A 19,091-nucleotide genomic window follows, 5' to 3' on the forward strand; every position below is an offset into this window, starting at 1 on the left:
TCTTATCAGGCATCATAATTTGGAAGAGAATACAGGAAAAAAATATGTATTTAATCTGTGCTAGTTACATCTGTTCCATAATATGAATGATTATTTCCATGAAGATAAATCTGTCCAACTTAAAATCAAATTTGCACATTTTAAAAAATACATTACAGTTAATGTAGACTTACTTTATCTCTCTTGTTCATTCTCTCTCTCACACAGTCAATACACACACGTTGTGTCCCTCTGTCTCTCCCTCAGATACACTCACACAGCCTATCTATCTGTTGCCCAATCCCTAGCTTCAGCGTCCCCATTGATTGTGTGAGAACAGAACAATAGCCCAGGGTTTGGAAATGGGCTTCCATTGATTCTAATTAGGGAAACATTAAATAAGATTTACCCACAGATACTGCAGTATATGTATACACTCACACACTGTGTATGTGTGGGTGTATGTAAGAGAATTGGGGGTGGTGGACAGTGTTAGATCAATACACAACTCATCCCCACAACTCTCTTTCACTCTCTCTTGCTGTTTATCTCTATCTAGCTGTCGCTCTCTGGACTCCTCCTGTCTGTCTTTTACAATCTATTCATGACTCACTTTCTACCTTTCTATCTTTTCCCATTTTTTCATTGCTAATCTTGCTCTCTTTTTCTATCCTTCACTTCACTCTTGCACTTCTATCCTCTGTTATTATTCCCATGCTTGATTAGTCAGTGGATTAATTTGGAAGCAGGGTATCAGTCTGTTACTAATGGGCCATAGAGGTCTCATCACCACATGTCACCATTACCGGCTGAGCCGTTTGGCTTTCAGTGTTATCTTTCCCTGCTGTATGTATCAGTGAAACTTCTTAAGACTGTCTTACAAAACAACAGTTTTGGGCATCTTGGATCAACTGGCGATAGAAGGCTATAACCACTGGAGAATCGAAAACATTTCAATACCTTGTTTGATTTTTTTTGTGCAGTCCTTTTTTATGTTTTGTGCTAAACTCTACAAAGGCTTTCAGATAAGATCAACACTTGAAATTTGGTGTTTTTGAAGGAATAGTGTGTTTTTGGCAGATTCAAGGGTTGAAAGGTTTTAAATTTATGCTTATTGCAACGTGAACATCTGAAAATTGTGTGTTGATTTCATACTCCTAACGTTTCATACTCCTAATGTTTCATACTCCTAACGAGTCTGAATTTACATGCTTCATTTTTGCGTATGGGAATACAGACAGGTGAGAAATTAAAGGGAAAAAGAGCACCATGTGATATATTGGTCCAAAATCTGCAATAGTTCTTCAGTGGGATGACTCCAAGGTGAAAGCATACGATTCACATCATTTTACGGAACAATTTAGTGACCTAGGTGATCATTAATTTGCAATCACTGTTCACTCCATGGGGAGATGTGGTCCCAAACAATGCAAGCAAAATGCACCCCCTATCAAAATAGATCCACCAGTTCTCCTTCATTTGTCCACTGTGCGTGTTTGTCTTAAATATAGCTTAAGACGTATGTGTTACCAGCAGGCCATAATATGAGATTTGCACATGACCTTTCATATTTTTGTACCGGACTGGGGTGAAACAACTTGTAGCCTTACACGACAAAAATTCACCATTTCTCTGTCTCTGTGTCTTTCTCCTTGTCTGGTGGTCATGTCAGTTGCCTTTGGCTGCCTTGCAGATAACAAAATCGTATCTCACCTGCTGGTGGCTGAGCCAGAGAAGATTTATGCCATGCCGGACCCGACAGTACCAGACAGCGACATCAAGGCCCTGACTACGCTGTGTGACCTGGCAGACAGAGAGCTGGTGGTCAACATTGGTTGGGCCAAACATATTCCAGGTAGGGAAAAAGAAAATTCTCCTGTGCCCTTTCTCTCACAGGTTCATTACTAAAAGCGAGGAATTTAAGAATTTAATCTTCTTAAACTAACTTAAACTAACCTCTTTTCTCTCGTAATCTGATAAAATTTGGAGCTGGAGTACAAGATCGCAAAATTAACATAATAACTCAAGTGATTCAAGATGAGGTCTATGGCAAAATGTTTAGCTTTTGTTTCAGCGAATAAAAACTTATTGAACAAGACTATGCTGAACATCCATATGTACATACACAAAAGGACTCAAATATATGCACAGGCACACATGTAATGTAGATTTAATTTGTTGTTTTGAGTCATGCCTGTGTTTTCTCTGTCCTTACCCTTTTTACAAGTAAGTGGCTCAAGTTAGGCAGGTTATGTACTGGGCTCAGAGTGCATGTGGGCATGTACGTTCGTGTGTGTGTGTGTGTGTGTGTGTGTGTGTGTGTGTGTGTGTGTGTGTGTGTGTGTGTGTGTGTGCAGCTTTCTGTATAAAGCGAGCGAAGCGCAACGATTGCTTGGCGGAGGAGAGAAGATGGCGTGATTAGATGAACGAGGAAGGCAATCCACTGCTCACAGAGAAAGATAGAACTCTTCATCTTCCCTGTGTGTGTGTGTGTGTGTGTGTGTGTGTGTGTGTGTGTTTGTGTGAAGTGAACACCTTATGAAATCCTCACTGTTTACAGCGCTGAACACCTATCTAATACTCACACTCACACCAAGCTCACACAAACACCCATACATGTCCACACACAAAGTGATCTACTGTTCACTCAGGTTGGAAAGGATTGTCAGAAAGAAATACGCCTCCTCAACGTTCTTTATCAGCCTCTCACACACGCATGCACACAAACGCACACACACACACACAAAGAATAGAGTCAGATAGACCTGTTAACCTTTTTTCAGCCATCTTGTTCCACATCTTGTCGTGCATGTGTGTGTGTGGTGACTCTCTGCAGGTTGCACATGTGAACACACACATGCACAAGTCTTTGCTCTCCATGGTACAGTAATTTTTTTAATCAAATTGATGGAGAGAGACAGAGAGACAAAGAAAAAAAAGACAGAGGCAGAGAGAGGGGAGGTGAAGCCAATTTATGCTTCATGATATGGCTGCGATGTGCCGCATACACACGCGCGCGCACACACCCATACACGCACACAAAGGCTGCTAACAGTGGTAACAACGTGTCAAGGCAAGCGCCAGGCAGCTAATTTGAAGTCATTAGATGTCTGCCGTACTGGCAACAATTTGTTACGCTCTCACACACACAAACACACCCAGAAAAACACATCACATACACACACTGAGTTAAGAGCCGTCTGTGGATAGCGAGGGGCCTAAATTGTAAACTAATTTAAACATCACTCAGCGTTAGAGAGGCTGCCTGCAAGACAGGCCCCCGGATAACAAGGCTAGGGTACGCGCGTTTGTGTGTGTCAGTGTGTGTGTCATGTTTGACACACACAGTCACCCGACGTTAGAGACTTTTGACACCACACACGCACATATTCACGCATATCTCTTTGATTGGTTCTTTTATTCTAAGACTTATGTGTGTGCACGCTGATTTCCATACTGATATGGCCTTATGCAAACATTTGATATGTCATTAGGAGAGGAAAATGAGGTTTCAGACACACTGAGTGTATCTGGTTATCCCACAAGGAATCATGCACGTGTACTTCACAGATCCGCGTGTTTCAAAGAGAGTGATGAAATGCGGGCAAATATATAAACACAGATGTGCCACATAAGGCTTTTTTGCTGATTCAAACGGTGACAAGACATAGACAAATGACTCCAAACGTGCACACATTTTCATACAGTGGTACGTGAGCAGGAAACGGTCACACTCTGAAACTGCGGGCCTGTGGAAATATCAGAAGTTATTATTCAGAGGCCATGAAAGGCCTTACCATCCAATATGGATTAGTAAAGCGAAGATCTCATTTTAATAGCTCTCAAAGAGACAACTCCAGTTGCGTATTAGGCTACATGTCATCGTCAAGTGTGTATGCGTGTTTGAAGGAGGAAAGAAGAGCAGTCAGGTGAGAAGAGCGGGGGAAGAACAGCAAATATTTAAACAGGAGCAAATGAGAGAGTGAATTAAAAGAAAGAAAGGCCATTCAAATGAGCCATTTATCTGTCAGTAGAATTAGTCTTTTCATCCTCTTTTCTTTCTTCTTACTCTCTCTTTCGCTCTGTCTTTCTCTTTCTCTCTCTCTCTCCTTCCATAATAGCTAAATGACTACCGGGCAGTCATACTAGCAGCTCTTATCTAGACTCATGAACACAAAAGAGCGAGACAGACAAGCGAGCACTTGACTTGACGAAAGAGCAAGGAACGAACAAATGAATGAATCAACGAATGAGAGCTAGAACCTATAACGCCGTCTATTTTAACAGAACTAGAGGCCTTGCCATTAGTGCTTTTTTTTTCACAATCCCCCCTCCCCTGTTCTGTCTTTATTCACGAAAGAAATTGCTCTTGGGCCACCCCCCACATCCCCTCCACTATTCTCTTGCTTCCCTATCTCCTCTAACTTGCTCTTTCTTTTCTTACAGTCTTTCTTCCTCTTTTTCTTTCTTTCCCCTTTCAATTTTGACACTCGGGATAAGCAGTCTATGTGCCAGCAGTAGCACGGCATGATTGAGTTGTAAAAAAATGGGGGATGGGAGGTGAAGAGGGGTTTGCCATCGGTTCGTTTATTTAATCGGTCTTTATGGAGATAGAGAAGAAGGGGTTTGGATTTTGGTGGTGATGGAATAACAGGTGAGGAACACTTCCTTCTTGTTCTGCATACTTTTCTCTTTTTCTTTTACATTCACTGTCTTTAATATGTCTCTTTATTGTTTTTTCCCTTTTCCCCCTCTATTCCTCTTATATGGATTTGGAGATGAACTTGGGGGTTAAAACACTCTGGTGTGAGCATAGTTGAGGTTCAGCTGTTATCACATTCGCAGTGTGCTTTAGCTTTTGTACTTCAAAAAAGCTATTTTGAATTTATATATCAAGCGTAATGAATCTCTTAAAGTAATTTTGTACATTAATTATATGAGTAGGCTTATTCAAAACAAATAACACTGTGTAACGTTTACAGCTGAAGCCAATAACCGCTTTAGAAAATTTTGACTTATGCTCTTTTTTTCTGTTTTATTCCCTAGTAAGTAACATATTCCTTCTTCCCTGCTAGTTATTACAAATGGACATTTATTTTATTTTTTCTCTTATGCCCTGTTCTTTAGTCATTTATTGCAGCTGTTACCAGACTTTATTTAATTCTTGAGAGATGTTTGATTGCTCTCTTTATTTTCTCTTTGTCTCTTTATTTTCTTTTTTCTGTTGTTCTATGTTGATGATTATTCAAAATATAATCTTATTTATACAACTTGCCATACCGAAAGTATTTTAGTAATTGATTAGAAACGTACACAGGTATAATAGTGGCAAAGTTCAGGTGTAGAATAACACATGCGTTGAAAGAACAGGAAATGGGATGTGAACAGTCTAGATAACCTAGATACTCCCAGAGAGCATTTAACACAATACTGTTTTGACCCATTGGCTAAATACCCCACCCCCCCACCCTTCCCTCTTAAAACTGTCCCGTGACGTCCTCCTTTTGCTCTCTATCCCTCTGTGTCTTTCTGTCTTTCCCTCATTTTCTCCCCCTCCCTGACCTGACCTCCCACCCTCTCTCTCTGTGGTATTCTTAACCTCTTCATTATCAAGTCACCATCATTTCTCAACCCCTATCCCCTCCCATGGTCCTCTTCTCACATCCTCCCAGCCAGCGACCACTGACTGGAAGGCCAGTGCTCGTTGGTTTTGCTTATGTGTTCAGATTGAGATGATTATCCTGATCGCTATTTGAAATGTGCCTCTCTACAAACGTTGACATATCGCAGTAAAGCAGCCAAAGAGGAAAGTCGCCCTCAGATTTTGTAGCCAGTGTTCGTTTCTTCTGGTGTTTCTCTTTTGGACATGTTTTAAACGGTTTTCACTTAGAGATTTAGCCAACCAGTCGAGCAGTTAGCCGTTCTGTCTGTTAGTTAGCCAATCAGTGAGTCAAGTAACTACACAGCCAGTCAATCAGCCAGAGAGGCAGCCAGTAGTCAGCAAATATTGATTAATAGAAGTGTCCTGCTCCTTTTAGCAAATCAAATGTTGAGTCTCGGCAGTCATGGGGAACCTTTAGACACACATACATATACACACGCGTACATATGGATGCTTGACTCTGAAACTGCAGCTCACTAAATTAACACTGACACACATTATAAGACTTCACAATGAGCTCTGAAAGATGCAAAACAGCTCTGTGTGCGTGTGCATGTGTGTGTTTGCTCACATCTGTGCGCATGTAGAGTGAGACAGATGTAAAAGCCCAGACTGGTGATGTGATGATGTCACTCTACAGCCCTCCTGATTAAGTCTGGTGATGTCATCAATCAGCAAAGAGGTTGCTCCGCTTAGTAACAGAGTGGTAAATCAGAAGAAAAACAACCCACACAAACAAGTGAGCTCTACTGGCATCAAACTTCTAAAATAATATTATTGCCTCCTTTTGTCCTAATTTCTTCCCTCACTGTTCATTATTGTGAATTCCCTACTACATTTTACAGTATTTCTCCCCCTCAAAGATATTGCCCCTAAGATTCCATGAAATAAACGCGCGGAAATACACATGGAAACAACTAGACGCACAAGCAGATATGCCCCCATTCTGTCGGCTAAGGCTAGCTCACCTTGACAGTCACAGCATGGTGGGTGCCTTCTTAAGCACAAACACAACACACAAAAAATACAGTGCATTCACATGGACATACACATATAGCTCACCATACAGACATTATATTTTTTGACAGTGTAAAAGCAAACAGAAATACAGGTGATTTATAACTTGTGCTCTCATTTATTCTCCTAAACCTTCACGTCTTTACGTGCATAACATGATAAAAGGTTATGTTTGTGTGGAAAACGATGACATTTAAAACAAGATTTTTAACAGCAGATGTTTTAAAAATGTTTAATGGTAGAAAACTCTTGCGAATTCCTGAGATTTGCCTGAATGGAGAGTAAACACCAGTGATCTGTTAGCCAGAAAACAAAGGTGTTGATACTGGACATTTTACATTCAATCACTAGATTTTGTTCCTATGCTTATAAACTCACTTTAAATGACAATAAAGACTCTACCCAATCTATATGCTGATGGGGTCAAACTCATAAATATGACTTTATTAGAGTTTGATTTAGATTTAGTATTTGATTTAGTTCATTGCCTTGGTCATTCTTGCCATTGTTATCGAGGGTCTCAGGGTCTTCAGTACGTAATTTTTATGTGTGTTTCTAGTCTCTGTTGATTTTCTCTGAGCTCTGTTTGGCGTGTTTGATTTCCATTTCTGCTCATCCCTGAGCTAGATAACACATTTAGAGGCTGAGGTCTTGGTTTCAAGTATATGTGTTTGCTCATGTGAGCGCATGTGTTTGTCTGTTTCGTTGTCCACATTCATGCAAAAGAGTTATCTTATTTTCCAGTGCACCAGCACCATGATTTCCTCTTGCAGCCCATACAAACAAACACATCACTGTTTGCAGATGAAAACAAATATTGATGAAATCAAATTAGGAAAAGAATATTTGATATCTGAGCTTAATGTTTGGATTAAGTTGGGCTTTCTTTATTGGATTAAGCCTGTGGGTATTGGAAGCATGTCATCAATATGAGAGAACAGAGGCGAAACCATTTTCATTTCTTTGTACGCTGCTTTTTTCTTTCTTGCCTACTTGGTTGTAACGTTTTTCTTCTATTCACTTTTGTTTCTTTTCTATGTCATTATGCAGTTTTATCAACTGAATAAATGTTTTAAAATCAAATCACAATTTGAGCCCACAGATCTGCCGATATCAATTAATCTGACAAAGTAATGTGTAAAAAATAATTCTTAAATTAATCACCTTCATATCTGAAGGTTAACCTCTGGGTAATATTTATATACTACAGTATCTTGATGTAATATTAAAGAATCCCTACTATATTTACATTGCAGTAAATAGATATATAGCCATTCTCTACACTGCCACATATTTGTCAACAATGTTTCCATAAAGACGATCCTATGATGAGACTCAAACACCCAGCTTCAGGTGGTTACCTTAAAAACGCACAATAATATGTACATTCACATACACACTGCCATTGTGATAACAACAAATAAAGTCTAAGTCCCAAAATCTGTACTTCCTCGAGCAACCTCTTGGCCTGGCTCAGCGGTATGTCCACAGCGGTATGTCCTTTGTTAAAAGGCCCAGTTAAACGTGTTTACAGTCTGGTAAGAGAAAAATAATCTTTGGTATGTCGCCCCTTATAACAACTACAAACTAGGGGCATGGCCCCCTTCACTGTGAGGTAACTGCCAACACATGGACTATAGCCACAGCTGTCTCCTATGCTTCACCTCCACTAATGTCTTCCTGTAAGGCACACCCCATCCAAGAAGTTTGCGCTCCATTTGCTGAGTAAAACTGCAGTATTTTATTTGTATGCAACTTAGCACTAATTATTAGGAAGCTGTTTCAGTGCGGTGAGTGGATGCTTAAAAACCAGTGGATGATGTCATGGTGGCTACATCCATGTATGTGTCACTCAAAATAAGACCCGAATCAAAAAATGAAGTTGCATGAAAGTAATGGCAGTCCGGAACAAGAAAACTAATAGCAGTGTGTTAAGACTCACGCTAATTTTAAAATTGATGTCTGATGAAAATGTGTTTTTGGAACGGCCTCTCATTACAAGTAATTTTAATTATTGTGATTCTAATTTCTAAAAGGAAAAAGAGTCACACATTTCTTCAGTGGATAGATGGGTTTCAGTTCAAGTAAAAGCTCAGCGGTCCATTGCTGTTTTTTTTTCTTATTAGTTTGATTACATTTGCAAATCAAATTCATTTGTCTATCAGCCTTTGAGACACAGCCCGCAATCTGAGTACACTGACTAATCTGCATCAAATAATATCTGTCACACACAACACACACACGAGAAACAAGCTGCATACATTGGCGCACACCAGCCTGCATACACAAACACTTACTTCCCTGGGCACACAAACATACGCTTCTAAAAACACATACACATATTCATAAGGAAGCACTGATACGTAGTGAATGCAGACAAATGCACACATACGCATACATGCACAGTTTTATAATATGTGAAATCAGACGAGCAGTAACAAATAAATCAGCACACCATCTGAGCCCATCATCATCTAAGTCATTATTAGCAAACAGTCAGCTTTTACTACTTTCAATTTGCTTGTGTGTGTGTGTGTGTGGTTGTCCAAGAAAGAGAGAAAGAGAGATGATGTGATGTGATATGATATGATATGATATGCTGGCGGGGCATAAAGATAGATGATCATAATTACGCACAGGCCAAACTCCATTTCAAATCATCATCATCCTATTCTATCTGTTGGAGCGCACATGTACACACACACACACACACACACACACACACACACACCAAAAGCAATATAAAGAGTTCACACACATACAGGGATCCAGTGACACCCACACACACACTTAACACACCTATGCCTGCCACAAATCTAGTGGAAGGAGGGACCGACTTGTCATGGCATCACATTATTTCTGGCGGTTCATGCAAAGTTCACAGACAGGCATGAAATAGTTATTCTCTAGTTCCTCTTTCTGCTTATCTATCCACCTTTCCTCATGGTTTCTGTCTGCATCTTCCATTTTATTCTTTTTTTATTTTCCTATTTGCTGTCCTAATTCTCTCTTTCTCCACCTATCATTGCTCCTTCACTACTTATTTCTTTTCCCTTTCCTACTGCTTCTCCTGCCTTCTCTTTCTCCTCTACTTCCCTTATCTCCCATTCATGTTTGTGTTTATTTGTTTATTCCTTACCCCCCTTTGTTATTCTATTGTTTTCCTTCCTGTCTCCCTTTGCGCTCCTGTTTCTTCCACCTTCCTTCCTCCTGCATCCATCGTTCTTAAATAATGGCCTGGAGGATTCATCCTTTCCATCAGACAATAAGCAGGTGGGAAAATAGGATTGGAGCGTGCCTGTCACCAGCTGGGAACAACTTATGGCCTGTGCACACAACACACACACACACACACACACACACACACACACACACACACACACACACACACATACAATAAACACTTTAGGGTGGTCCCTTTGCCAAAGTGTTGGATAACAGTTTTAAAAGGTCACTTATGATGAATTCCGAACAATTCAGCCTTATTTGAAATTATTTTTTAAATCATCAATTTTCATAACGATTCATTAGTTTTGTACTTTTGTTGTTGTTTTTTTAAACATCCAGAGATCAGGGCCCTGTGCTTCGTACGTCGCTTACTACATCCAAGATCAAATGAAACATCCAAGACCAAATCATCGCGCTAACTCTGAGCTCGCTATTCCGGTTCCCCGAACACACCTGTTGTTGACGATTAGTACAGCTGGATGAAGTAATGTGAGATCACTGGGTGGCCCAACAGGGGCTACGCATCGATAGTAGAAACATTGATCGGCAACCCTTTGATTGGTCGGCGAAAATGTCGAAGGAGCGCGCTCGGTATTTTTCGGCAGCAGAGCAAGAACTCTTGAGTGAGGGATTTCAGGAGTTTCAGAGTTTAATTAAAACGCAAGGGAACACTGCAAAGGCTGCAAAAGCAAGGAGAGAGGGCTGGCAGAAAGTTGCTGACAAATCAAACTCGTAAGTAATTCAATAATAACAATAATAATGGAGTGGATTTATATAGCGCTTTTCAAGGCACCCAAAGCGCTTTACAATGCCACTATTCATTCACTCTCACATTCACACACTGGTGGAGGCAGCTACGGTTGTAGCCACAGCTGCCCTGGGGCAGACTGACAGAAGCCAGGCTGCCATATTGCGCCATCGGCCCCTCTGGCCAACACCAGTAGGCAGTAGGGTAGATTTATCATATCACACCATATTATCCAATATTATATTACATTATATTATATTATAATATGTTATATTATATCCCCTTTCACATTAGAGCCACAACAGGACCCACTAGAACATGGGAACAAGTAAAAGTGAAATATAAGAATATTCTACAGAATGGTAATATTTATCACTTATATTGCTTGTCGTCTCTTGGAAAGAGACCCTGGAATACTCTGTTTGTTTGTTCATAACAGCAACCAAGAAAAGGGCAGAGCAAAAAAAAAAGACAGGTGGTGGTCCTGCACCCCCTCGTCAACAAGTTGGTTAAGTAAATAATACCCTCACGGGACTATCGATATCTCTCTATGAGCACACTGTCGCGCTGAGCTAAAGGATCCTGTCTGTCCCGCAATATACGCTGAATTCTGAGGACTCTCCTTATCAATCTTGCACCTTCCGCAATGGGTGGCTCGCTTAAACGGACAGGATATGACTGCGACAGACTTCCCAAATCCACCTTCGCTTTTATAGCCGTGGTCTCTCATCTTGATTACACGAAGTAATTTACAATTACTACTCTGAAATATGAATTACATCTGTAATAATCACATACATGTAATAGAATGTTAATAGTTCATTTCCCTTTTTTAGGGAATGACCTGTATGTATCTGTGTGACATCAATAAAAGGATCAAGTGCTGCATTATCTTTAGTTACATTGATGTTATTTATTTATGGTGAAACAGTGGTGGAATATCGCTGTTGCTTTCGTATGAATGACGCGGGCATACCTGCGTGGCCGCGATCTAATCCTGTTTACATAAAGTAAACCTGCTCCCCAGCAGGTTTACGCTTACGGCTCTGTTGCTATGACAGCAAGTCCCGGATGGGCTTCGGGGAACCGAACGATCCAGGATCACGCGAAATCGTCAACAATCTCATCCAGCTAACTCACTTAGCGCGGTACGAAGAACAGGCCCCAGACAGTAAACACTGGCAAACATTATGGAAAAATGTGGTTTACACCACTGGTTGACGAGTGGTCGCTTGCAGTCACTATGTAAAATTGGTCAAACAGTGGTATGTGACACTAGACTGAAAATCCCTTTATAATTCCTTGGTTGCAGGGGTTTTCTGTTGTTTATAAGGAAGGTGCAGACTTGTCGGAGATGAATGGTAGTGAATCTTTGAGGCAGTCACCTTCAAAGCACAATCTGTGCCTTTTAAAAAGGGATGTTTTCCATTTCTGGTGTGTGTCACACATTTTCAAGTTTCAAGTCACTACTGCTTGGTGAATCGTTGGCAAGTGTTTGCAGGCAAGTTGGTGTCTTCCATACAACCACAGCTATCTGCTAATGCTAATGACCAAACCGATTTTCATCCAGCAAAAGCCAGCAACCTGCAGCAATCACTTGCCAACCAGTGCCAGAAAGCAGTGGTTACAAAGGCCTGTGTGATTGAGGCTTGCGCTGGTGCAGAAATAAGACAATGCCAAATTTGCTTTGTTTTTACTCTATGCACATTTGAATAGATGTATTCCCTCCAAAAAGGGAGGATATATGTGCTTTTCTTGACCTTTTGACAAACTCTCTTACCACAAATGTTTTCAGATCTTTTTTTCTCTTTTCTTTTCTTTCTGCTTGAGCACTTCAGTGATCTTTTGCCACTTTTGCCACCTGCTATAGGGCAAATGACTGGGGCCTATGGTCTCAGTGCTTCACTGTGCACAAGTGCATAGAACAGACACACAGGGTAGTAATAATATGTGTATTTTTGTGTCTATTTAATCTTGATGGGATGTTTCATCTGCAGACGGCTATCACAGCTGGCCGCCTTATTGTCTGGGTGAGACTGATTGAGTCAGTGAGTGAAAGTGTGTGTGTGTGTCTGTGTGTGTGGGGTTTTTTTTTCAGTTTCGCTGTTAGTCTGCATGCAGGTGTGTATACCAATATACAAGTTTTTGTTTACTTATTGAATAACAAATGTATTTTTATATATCATTATATTTTATATGTATATCTATATAACCACTATAGAGCAACATGGCATTGTGTACATTTGTGTGCATTGTGAATGTGTGCTGTCCATCAAGCCACACACATAGCCGTACCAAACCATTGGCTTGGTTGCTGATGATGACATATGAGTTCCTGGCCCTGGTAATGGCTGTTAAATCTCATAATTACACGCTTCTTTATTGCAATGCATAATGACCCCGCAGCACTATTGGACAATTAATTAAGATTTTCAGCCCAGGCTTTTTCAGGCCCAGATGAGGAGGTGGAATGAGGTCTAATGTTCTTGTCTTCAAGCTACGACATTATGGTATGGTGCTGTAGGAAAGAAGGCTCTGTGTGCATCCGTTTTCATCTTTGTCTTTATTTCAGTCTTTTTAAGTCGCTCTCTCATTCTCTCTGTTCTCCCTCTCCTCATTGCTCCAATTGTTGAGCCCTTTCCTTCGATGCTTGTCCTCAATGATGATATTGGAGACCATATCTCTAATCTGTGAATGGTAAATTAATCCCTGTGGAATTTCTGGGGTCCTCTCTCTATGAACAGCTACGGGGGATTAGGAAGATAAAATCAACACAGCCTTATAATCTCATATACTGACACAAGGCATGTACAGTACAGGGACCATTGTTTTAAAGCCAATGGTCAGCAGGTTTCTACTTCTTTATACATCAATAGTGCTTAACAGAAAAAAAAAGTCTGTTTCATGACCGTTAAAATTTTTTACCTCTTTTGAACTCTGTGTTCTTACTGGATATATATTTACGTACTTTTTAAATAAGCATTCATTTTTGCTGTTTGGACAGACAATGGATTTTTTCCAGAGTGTTGCAGGATATTGTTTTGAAAAGATAATCCACCAAAGGATCAATAGACTGTCACAAGTCGTGTAATTGGACAAGCTGAGAGAGTAAATTCAGCCAAATTAGATGGATAGATTAAGTTGGTGGCAATTAGGAGAATAACGTAACAAAAAATAAGTTCAGTTGCCTAATACAATTTCATTGAAGAATGAAGAAATTCATATATAAACACAAGTAATATTTACATATCTTACAATTTCAACATCGTAATCATTTTTGTCCGTGAAAGTGTTGATCAGCAGTTTTATATGTGTTTTGAATTTGTGTGTGCCATGTGCAGACATAGTGAGTTGGTGTGTAAGCTGCTCAGCTGTGTGTTGACATGGTTCCCCTGACAAATTTGTGCTCACATGCACATCCTCACAGACACACACACAGAGTGGTCATTCCTGCCGTCATGAGCATTATATTGATGGGAGGAAGGAAAGGTAGAGGGTGAGAGAAAGATAGATGGACGCAATGAAGAAAAAGTTTTTAAATAGGCAAATGAGAAATATAATCTTTGACAATATTGCATAAAGTTCTCAGCATTTATTTCTCCAAGAAATTCTCAAATAGAGCCGACCTCTGTCACTTTAGCGGTGCTCTTCATTCCCTGTGAAGTCAAGAAGGCTTGGCCCTGTGGAACTTGCAGTGTACATGCACACATACACACTCCTTGACATAGCCCTAGTGGAGCTAGAAGTGGGTAATTAAAATGTAAATATTGATATTTTATTATTTGAAATGGCTCCACTGCAATGCTCTTAATGTCACTCCATCTGTCGTCTCCACGGAGACTTGGGGTTGCCCTCGACGACCAGCTGCCCCCACCCAAGCACCCCCAACCACGGCAACAGCTATAACACTCGACAACCATCTCTGTGTTGCAGCATTTCCATTTTGGGTCTAATTAAGTGTTAAATATTAGCACCCGCAACCACTGAGGCAGCTCACACCACACACATACACACGCTCACGACACTCATCTCCACTACAGCAATGGTAAGATTTTAAGTGTTAATCTTGCAGTGCTGCTGATGGTGTCTAATGTATGCAATTAACAGTCAGGCAGGGCTGAGGGTTTGGTAATTAGCTGGCTGTTCACACTGATTAGAGGCTACCGCAACCCTATGACTGCTCTAGTCTCTCCCCCAGGCCACACGGAGAAAGGAGGGGGAAAAGAGAGGGGGAGTAAGGAAGGAGAATGAAACAGAAAAAGATATTTTAGCCAACAGCCCGACAGGGCATGAAAGTAAAGGTAAAATGATTTTGTGCGCAATATATGTATCTTAAAACCATATTTGTTATTTGTGTATATACATATATATATACATATATATATATATATATGTATATATATATATATATATATATATATATATATATCATGTGTTCTTTATTCTTTTACTAAATGTTGAAATCAAATACAGATAAAATATGGCATTTATGGCATTTAATTCTTCATTGTTAACAAAGTTGAGCCTCAATCTCACATAGTATTCAGCAAAACATGAAAGAAACAAAAGAAACAATGAATGCTATGAATATTTCCTTCAGTACTGTCATTTTTAAAAGTCTCTAAACCCGTTTTAACAGTGTTTTAATTGAAAAATACTACAAAGAATAGAACAGATCCTTTTTTTCCCACATATGTATGGTCAGGTTGAATTTGATACCAGTCACAAGAAAGGAAGGAAAATTTCTGTATTATAAAAACACACACACACACACACACACACACACACACACACACACACACACACACACACACACATTTGGTGGATTATTTCACAGCTTATCTACTTAATTCATAACAGGACAGTAACATGACTGTGTATAAAAAGAGCACCACAGAGTTGGCAAATTGTTCAATGGTTTAAGATAAGATAAGATAAGATAAGATAACCTTTATTAGTCCCACACGTGGGAAATTTGTTTTGTCACAGCAAAACAGGAAGTTTTGCTGTGACAGCTGTACAAAATAGAATAAAATAATATACTATATACAGTAGAATAAAATAGAATAAAAATATACAATAAGATAAAAATAGAATACGAATGCTATATACAACTGAGTAAAAATACAACGATGCCAGAAAAGATTATTGCACTTAGTGTTATTGCACATGTGTGGATGTGTGTGTTTGTTCAGTTAAAGTCTTTGTTGTGGAGTCTGACAGCAGTGGGGAGGAAAGACCTGCGAAATCTCTCCGTCCCACACCGTGGGTGCCGCAGTCTCCCACTGAAGGAGCTGCTCAGTGCTGTCACAGTCTGCTGCATGGGGTGGGAGACGTTGTCCAACAGGGATGACAGCTTAGCCGCCATTCTCCTGTCACTCACCACCTCCACTGGGTCCAGAGGGCATCCTAGAACAGAGCTGGCCCTTCGGATCACCCTGTTCACCCTGTAAGAAAAAAAAGAAGAAAAAGAAGAGGAAAAACGTGGCATTTTGTGGCTTGCTTTTGAACACTCTTGAAGACCATTAAGCACTATTATTGCTGCTTGTATAGGAGCATTGAAATCTTCTTATGCAAGGTCCAAAATTTTGGATTCAAATAATTTGGATCAGGCTTGGCTGACTGAGGTTTAGGTGAAAAGGTTTTTTTGTTGTTGTTTTTAGTTTTTACAACTTTTGAATGTTGGTTGTTACGGGATAAAGATATGAGGCGGCTTGTTATCAATGCACAATTCGAGCGCCTGATCCATATGTAACCTGCTGTGAAGGCACCAATAACAGTTGCAGGGAATTTTTTCACATTTTGCAGCAACCGTCACCTGAACGTCACAAGCTTATTAGAGCTGAGAGTTGAAAGGTCAAGGTCACTGCAAGATCTAGAAAAACAGATACTTAAGTAACTTAAGAATTCATACACTAATATCACATTTTATATTTATATTTTATATTGAAAAGGTCAAATGTGAACTTCAATTTGGAATCATGAATTCTTCATGCAGGTTACATTACAGACAATGTGATTCTGAGCAGGCATGGATTTAAACTACCACACGAGTTTGATGCAGTGACATAATTTTGACAGTGTAAGATATGGCTTGACTTGTGCGCTTAAATTGCGCTTCCATATAATGTCATATCTAAACATGATGTTTTGATAGTCCAAATAGCCGGACACATATGTGTGTAGGTGAGTATGTGTCCTGTGTGCGAGTGTGTCTTTAAGCCCCTCTAAATTAGCTGGTTCTCTGGGTAGATTTGTTTCCATCTCGTTGCGCATCTCTGTGTAATTGGGTCAGCTGGTGGATGTGTGTTCATTTGTGTGTGTGTGTGACAGCATTTGCCAGTGTGTATCTCGTGTGCGTATATCTTGTGTGTGTTGTTTCAGCTTGGCCAAAGCCATCACAGGGGGTCCGTGTTCATTTTGGCCGGCGTCTGGCCGTATGGTACAGAACAGTTTGAGATGTACGCACGCACACATACACAAACGCACACGTACAAAACACCACAAGGGAGCACTTGCATTGCACAGCATGCAACAATGTGCACACATTTAAACACATACAGAAAGTGGAATGAGTGAGCGCACGGGAGCCACATAACACAGTGTGCATACAGAACAACACACACACGCAGGGTAGCGATGTGCTGGTAACTGTGGGAAACTTCACGTGTCCTCATGCAATCTCTATCTCAGTGGGCCAGTAGACTTAAATCTGTCCCCTGCAGAACACAATACGTGCACATGCTGAACATAGACAATCCACTATTCCCTTGTCACCAACAAAGCACAACTTGTTGGTAACAGAAAACAGTTAGCAACGCAGTTCTCGCTCAAGAAAGATTCGCTTCACTATGTCAGATTATGGTGAATATGCACAATTTGGCAGTCTTTTTGAAAAGAAATAGCTATGTCTCCAATTTTCAGCAGTTATTAAGATAACATTTTTTTATTTTACATGACCTTCTCTTTGTTTTGCACAGGTTTACACTGTTGCTCCAGTGTTGGATAGCACATTGTCTACACTGGCGTTACATCATTTGGGTTTCTTTTTACACATTTGTTGAATGATGAGCTTTAGGTCATGACTCCCTAATTGCAGGGAAACACTTTTTGCAACTTGAAGGCAGTTTTCTTAAGTCTGTGAATTGTTTCTATAACATGGATGTTTCCTTTTAAATTTGTCCTGAGGCAATGATTCAAAAGGATCATTTGTATCACAATAAGCAAGTGTTAAGCACATTCAAGGGCCACTGCAAGACTACAGAAGGACAACGGATACAAAGCTATTTGTAACCCAATGGGACTTTTTAAAAGACATTCTGATACCAGAGCACTCAAATATTCGCCAGCATGAACTATTTTTGAAAGAAAGTCCGAAATTTTAAGGAAAACTGAATTTCATTTTACATGACAACACTTGAGAAGAGTTAAATTAGTTTCCATATTCAATCATTCTATAATTCTCAGGTGATTTTTTTTTGTGTGTTTTGGGGGGGGGGGTTTAAATGTTTATAAAATACACCTGGTCCTCCTGGTCATTATTTAAGTAATACACACGGCTGGTCTGCAATTTGGCCTATTTTGTCCAGGGCTTTAAATCTATTCATTCTCACCAGGACACAGACCCTCTTATGCTCAATTTAGAAAATAAAATCAAGTTAATTCAACAATAAACTTGTTTTATATGTATTTTTTTGTATTAATTATGCAGATATTATTCAAAGTGGAGCCCCACACAAAATGATCTTTAAAAAATGTAAAAGAATTGTCAGAGAACCTTTCAAAACTACATTATATATTCAAGCTATTAAGTCTGCTTGATTAGAGCTCAAAATTGTTCGCCTGTTTTGCTTCTATGGACAAAAAGACACACACACAAAAAAAATCAAGACACCGCCACTTAAATGGAAAGTGTCCCATTTAACCTCTTAAGCCCCAACGCCCCCTGATATGGGGGCAAAAGGCAGGAGATCAGTTAGGCTTGGGGCTAAAGAGGTTAACCTGGGTTACAGGATGTGAATACTAGTCATGCGTTAATAACTGGTTACCAGATCACCATCACAACCGGTTTTCACACCTGTCGGAATACAGGCGCGGAGAATAGGCGTGTTGATACTTCAGTTGTCGAAGATGTACATTGCCGTCGTCATACAAATACACCGACTCATATGCGCGTACACTTCTCGGTGTATATACACAAGTATATGGGCACCCATAAGCGTCACAGTCTCTTCTCACTGGTTTCCATTTGCCCTGTAACCATGCGAAAACAAATATAGGCCTCTTAGATATGTGTGTTCGTGTGCATCTATGGAGCAACTGGGGCATGAGAGAGGGCTATCTTATGTCTGTGTGTGTCTGTGTTAGACTGTTGTGCAGTCTCGGGTGTAAACGTGCAGTCAGGACTCATTTGGCAGACAAACAGGCCGCAGGGTGGCTAGGGAATCGACGTGTGTT

At 40.1% G+C, this 19,091-nt stretch overlaps 1 protein-coding gene across 7 annotated transcripts in view; it reads left to right on the forward strand.

The window, feature by feature from the left end:
* The window catches only part of esrrga (estrogen-related receptor gamma a), a 180,353-nt gene that overhangs the window by 147,976 nt on the left and 13,286 nt on the right, over positions 1-19,091 (forward strand). For 5 of the 7 annotated variants that reach the window (XM_086282193.1, XM_086282046.1, XM_086282116.1 and 2 more), the window contains one exon: positions 1,652-1,834. In XM_086282193.1, the coding sequence (XP_086138319.1) occupies positions 1,652-1,834 (183 nt within the window). The remainder of the gene's footprint in view (positions 1-1,651; positions 1,835-19,091) is intronic. The other 2 variants (XM_086281877.1, XM_086281956.1) reach the window with 1 other exon arrangement.

The sequence above is a fragment of the Aulonocara sp. 'chitande type north' Nkhata Bay genome, linkage group LG1 (genome assembly GCF_057382095.1).
Source record: "Aulonocara sp. 'chitande type north' Nkhata Bay isolate Kocher_YH1m ecotype deep benthic linkage group LG1, A_spYH_male_GT1.1, whole genome shotgun sequence".
NCBI lineage: Eukaryota > Metazoa > Chordata > Actinopteri > Cichliformes > Cichlidae > Aulonocara > Aulonocara sp. 'chitande type north' Nkhata Bay.